The sequence below is a fragment of the Melospiza melodia genome, chromosome 11 (genome assembly GCF_035770615.1).
Source record: "Melospiza melodia melodia isolate bMelMel2 chromosome 11, bMelMel2.pri, whole genome shotgun sequence".
Classification (NCBI taxonomy): Eukaryota; Metazoa; Chordata; class Aves; order Passeriformes; family Passerellidae; genus Melospiza; species Melospiza melodia.
This window is the reverse complement of record NC_086204.1, coordinates 14842019-14847780: the sequence shown is the minus strand read 5'-3', so window position 1 is coordinate 14847780 and position 5762 is coordinate 14842019. Positions and strand designations below refer to the sequence as shown.

Below are 5762 nucleotides of genomic sequence, written 5' to 3'. Positions count from 1 at the left end.
CTGTGTGAGGAAAGCAGAAAATGTCACCATGTCTTCAACTGGGAGGAGTTAGTGGAATGACTGCTCTGCAGGAAACAGACAGAAAGGGCAATCCACAGACATCAACTGAACTGAGACACTGCATTATCAGCTGAGATCATGAGTTCCTCCTTTATTTTCATAAACTTCCTTGCAACTTCCTTCCTTTGGATGCACTTGCTTGCAAGTAAAATCCTACTTTTTCTTAAGGAGGAAATGGCTTCAGCCAGGTTTGCATGGTTTGCACAACACGAATTTGGTTGTGATAGGAAAGAGGAGACAGAGTATTTTAGTAGGAAGCTGAAAGGCAGCCAGGAATGCCTCTCTAGCAATCCCACCAAAAGCAGCTTTACATATGTGGACCCTTTGTTACCACATTGTTACATATGTGGTCTCCTTTGTTAGGAGAGCAGAGAGATGGGGCCAATACCCTCTGGCAAGTGCGTGTTTTCAAAACATCCAATAGACTTCCTAGGTTTTGTGTGTCTAATTGCTTCTCACAGTATCTTTGACAAAACACAGTCCAAACCTCTTATTTAGAATAAAATGCTATTCTCAGCTCAGTCTCATTCCAAATTGCTGACTTTGCTCAGACTGCTCCTCCTGAAGGAATGGGTTGTGTGAATTCTGTCATATGGGAAATGCTGACTTACCAGCTTTCACAGGGCACCTATTTACACAAGGAATAAGTTACTGATTCATACTGATACACCCTCCTTGATGAGAGGCCTGGGAATCTTGCCTGAGAAAGAGGTGTGAGATAATTCTCTAAACAATTTGGTCCTTCAGTTATTTGGATACATCCCCATTATGTTGCCTAATTCTCACCAGACAAGCTTTGTCTGTTTTTACTTTTACTTAATGTTTTACTTTTTACTCACCTGATCTAATGTTGTTTGAGACACAGAATATTCTTCAATATGCAAATTTTCCTTATTGGAGATTATTAATCGAAAAATCTTAGCCAGAGAGGAAGAGCAAATCTGATACTGCAGCATGTTGTAGTGTTTTTCTCTCTGGAAACTCCCTGGGAAGTTGATGCGTATGAATTTCTCAGCAGGAGCAGGATCTGGAGGCAGCCCAGACTTTGGAGCTTTGATTTTCAGAGTGACAATGTAGCCATCTCCAAACCTGGGAAGGACAAGTGGATTTAGGAAATGGGTGAAGAGGTTGTTTCATCATTCAGGAAGGAAATTAGTTTTCTGCAGCTAGGAAAACAATAGCAGTATCTGAAAGATATTGCATAAGATCCAGCTTTTTAGGAAGTCCCTGCATTTGCCTTGCAGAAGTGGTATGTAGCATAATAGACTTGGAATGAGATCTGGTCAGATTGTCTAATATACAACAGAGCTGCACCCAGAAATAGGTGTGGTTAACCATTGAATTGCTTATATTAAGAATAGTACATGTCACATACACTAAATTTTCCCATTGAAAACCACTATAAAAACATTCTACTTACTTGTATTTTAGCTCCTGAATTGTGCCTAGGCATTTGAAGGTACCTTGTACCATGATGGCTAAACGAGTACAGAGGGCTTCACATTCTTCCATACTTTCAAAACAGAGAAGAGATATTTGAGATAAAAGCCAACAGATGTACTTCAGCTGCTTTCAGAGTCTGAGTTTGAACTGTTTTTACCTGTGTGAGGTTAGCACCACCGCTCGCCCATCTCTGAGCACACCAACAATAGAGTCCCACAGGAGGCGCCGGGACTGAGGGTCCATCCCCGTGGTCGGTTCATCCTGTAATGGAAATGTTAAGGCAATCAGAGTCAGATAAAACAGGGAAAATCTATTTAGAATCAGGTCATTGTTTGGACCATAGTGTGTGATTGTTTCTCTACAGTAATCTGTGCCTTGAGAAAGCACATAGTCCTTGAGAAGCATAGGAGTGAGTGGGTACCAATGGACTCCCTGGCACAAAGCAGAAAGGAAACAAGACCATGGACTGCAGGTAGGAATACAGAGCTGTCTGTGTGGGGCACAGCTACCGGGAAGGGATTGCCTTTTCTGGGCAACAGTGAGCTCTCACCAGGTCGTCTGACTTGCATAAACATATAGGACATTGTTCAGTTCAAGAAATCTGTGAAGTCATTCTGATTTACACTACCTAAGGATTTGATCCTACATAAGTCAGCTAACCCAGTAAGGAACAAAAATGTAAACAAAATTAGGATAGAAAATTTTTCATTGAACATCTTGTCTTAAGAAATTATGAGAAAACATTTTATCTGACTGTTTACTACAGGCAGAATACATGTAAAGGCATATTAAATGGTACAAGGAAGTAGGCTACTAATTTGTATTAAAAAACTTCACAAAGTAAAAGTGAGTGTGTCTAAAAGTCACAGACATACAAATTAAGGTGGTAGAATATAATCTAAATAAAGAATTTCTGTAGTAATTTCATGCTGAATTTCCCTTTAGATATGCAAGGATCTAATAACTTATTTTATTTGGCAAGAACTACATTTCAGCATTTGTATAGTTTAGTATAAATTTGTATAATTTATTCCAAAGATATTAAAGGCTGTAAAGGCTGAAAAAGGGTAGGCATCTTCCTTTGTTGTGCTAGATAAAGCAGCTGGGTGGATATGTTGGAAGATCATCTTTTACATTACTGGCTACACTTTGACAAGAAAAGGCAGACTGAAACTGAACAACAGTTTAAATTCAGATTTTTCTGGATTATAGACTTTATCTCAACACATTCTTTTTTGAAGATCTTTCTTTTATAATCACTTGGGGTCCATTAGAAATATAGTTACACATCCCAGACTACATCTGAAATTAATTCAAAATTTCATTGAAATAGCTGTAAGTTGAGGGCAGAAAGGAGCTTTCAATGACTTTGTAGCTCTTTAGCATGTAGTGTTATGAGATGTAATAGTGATCTGGCCAGGGCTGTGTTTCCATGACACTTACTAGCAAGACGAGTGGTGGGCAGCCTATCAGGGCGATGGCAGTGGAGAGCTTGCGCTTGTTGCCACCACTGTAGGTCCCTGCCAGGTGGTCTGCATACATAGGGAGTCCCAGCTTCTGGATGCCCCATTCAGCAACCTGTGAGAAAAACCATCTGTTTCACACGGCAGTAACTGCAGAACAGACAGGATTGCTGATACATTTCTGGTAGAAACATGACAGTCCCCTGGGATTTAGCACATTCATTTTGGAACTGGGCCAGGGAAGTAAAAAGTATTTATGATGATGATGAGAGGCGTTCTAACTAGGTGAGGGAAAGCCATAAAGCAGCCTCAGCTGTAGACTTCCATCTGTGCAAGAATTTAAATTATTTTCTTCTGGGATCTTCTTCATGTTTTCTTCCTTATACATACACAACTTTAAAGGCAAGAGCAAAACAGCAACCAGTGCCATTCTGAACCATAACAATTGTATCTTTAGCCTTCCACTGTTGGTGTCACAGATTTGCAACTACCATTAATACCTGGGAACCTGCATTTGATAGTGTGGTCTTGTTACTCAACTGTCCAAATGACAGGAACCACATCCAGGACTTCAATACACAGAATAATGAGCACACTTTGGAAATTCTGGCTCTTAGCATGTTAAAAGCACCATTGATCATCACAAATATCACTGTAATTATGAAAAGAAAGAGTGCTTTACCCTCTCGATTTCTTCTGCTGGAACCCCCCGCAAGCGTGCATATAAATAAAGGTGTTCTCGTCCTGTGAGCAGGTCATCAATGGCATCAAACTGAGGGCAGTATCCCATGTTTTGATGGACATCAGAAATGTGGGTCAATATACTGGAGAAACAAAGAAAAGAGTTGTAGGTCTGCAATACTAGCTCTAAGACAGCGAAGAAAACTTTGAATAAAATCCTTATTTTCTGGGGCAACAACTCTTGTAAGAGGAGAATTAATTCTTCCTGATAAAACATGCTACGAAAATATCTGTCTGTTCATAAGAGCAAGGAGTATATTGTTGTCTTAAGCTCAGTCCTGGTTAAGAGTGTAAGCCTGTTTTCCCTTACCCATTTTTTTGTTATAGACTAACTTAACAAGAAGTTCTTTAAACAGCCACTTAGGCATATTTATTTATTTTTTAAACAGTGTTTATATCTAGAAAAAAAAAAAAAGTTATTTCAGCTCAAAAAATGGTCACTAGCAACAGACAGGCAGGACACAAGGCCAACACGTCCATGGTAGCAGGAAAAGTACAAGATCACAGAATGGGTGTGGTTGGAAGGGGGCTCTGGAGGTTATCTTGTCCACTGACCCTGCCTGGGCAGAGTCACCTAGAACAGGCTGAGCAGGACCATGTCCTGGCAACAAAAGAGTTGTTGTTCAGTCACAACAATGGACAAATAATCAAGTCCCAACTACACCTAACAAGCCAAGGCACACAACCTGGAAGTAAACCAACATAAGTGCATACTAGATCACACTGTAATAACTTATGACATTATGCCAGCACTGTGTAAACAATGATGTTGGAAACAGCCAGAGAAAAATCCCAAAGCTCACATCAAAGGACCCTGTTGGAGGGATTATCTTACGTTTGGGAGCTCTTGCCACTAGATATGATTGCCTTGTCCCACTGTGAGCATTACTAAAACTTACCCACAGATTTTACAAGTGTTAAAGGTATCAAATGCAATTGTATGTTACTTGTGATCTCAGTGCCATAGAGCTGCTGGATCACTGAGAGTGTGATCTGGACAGTTCTATGCTGGTAAATGGAGTGTCACACTTTTTTTTTAAGGTACTTACCTACTGCCAGCCACTATAGCATCTCCAGATGTCACATCAGTATCTCCAGTCAGCATTTTGAATGTTGTTGTTTTGCCAGCACCATTCACTCCCAAAAGGCCAAAGCACTAAATTGCAAAATTTATCATATTCTTTAATATTTCCAACTTGTAAATCAGTGGGGGTGTAAAATCTGAACTGATCCATGAAATGTAATCCAGTGTTATTGAACAACCTACCTCTCCGGGACGGATGCCAACACAGAGTCTGTCCACTGCAGGCTTGCGTCGACCTGCATAAATCTATATTGATGGGGGGAGGAAAAAAAAAAGGGAAGTTCCTATTTCAAGACATCTACAGAAATTAAAATCATCAGAATTTTTAGTTTAGTTTAATGCTATTGGGATGAGGCAACTTTAGAACTGAGACATGAGTAAATTTTTTTTTTCACTCTTCTCAAAATATTACCTTGGTCAGTTCTTGTAATTGTAAGATATCTGTTTTGTTTCCTCCATTCATAATTCTTTTTCTTTCTTCTGCAACATCCTCATCTTCATTAATAATAGGTGGTATGGCAGTCTCAGCAAACCTAGAAAAACCCAAGATACTGGGTTGTCCTGGGTTCAGTTAGAATAACAGTGTAAAACAATGGCTAATCTGCTGCCAAAAATGTGACTGGTGGAATCAGCGGGGCTTAAACTTCACAATTGGCTGGAGTAGTCCTGCTATTGGGAGAAGCCCTGACCTCTAAAGTTAATCTCTAGATACTAAAAAGGAGGAAATGGCTTGCTCAAAAGAACATGCCTTGTCAGTCACTGATATGAGAATAACCTGCCCCTTAGCCACAGCTTTCAGTATTTGGCTACTCTAGTAGCAAGTGATGGTCCTTAGAAATAGAAGTTTTGAGTAGATCTCTCAACAAGGCAGTATTTTTATAACTGCACCAAGTAGTACTCTTGTTGGCAATCTTGAACAGAAGTGAACGACCCACTCACAGTTTGGTAGGTAGCTCTTTTCATCAAGGGAG

General features: G+C 39.9%; 1 protein-coding gene across 1 annotated transcript in view; it reads right to left on the bottom strand.

The window, feature by feature from the left end:
- Window positions 1-5762, bottom strand: part of ABCA4 (ATP binding cassette subfamily A member 4) — a 61488-nt gene that overhangs the window by 1360 nt on the left and 54366 nt on the right. The window contains exons 41-48 of the mRNA XM_063165686.1: window positions 5204-5324; window positions 4975-5037; window positions 4757-4863; window positions 3649-3790; window positions 2947-3081; window positions 1661-1764; window positions 1481-1573; window positions 900-1149 (exon numbers count right to left, since the gene is read on the bottom strand). Coding sequence (XP_063021756.1) covers window positions 900-1149; window positions 1481-1573; window positions 1661-1764; window positions 2947-3081; window positions 3649-3790; window positions 4757-4863; window positions 4975-5037; window positions 5204-5324 — 1015 coding nt within the window. The remainder of the gene's footprint in view (window positions 1-899; window positions 1150-1480; window positions 1574-1660; window positions 1765-2946; window positions 3082-3648; window positions 3791-4756; window positions 4864-4974; window positions 5038-5203; window positions 5325-5762) is intronic.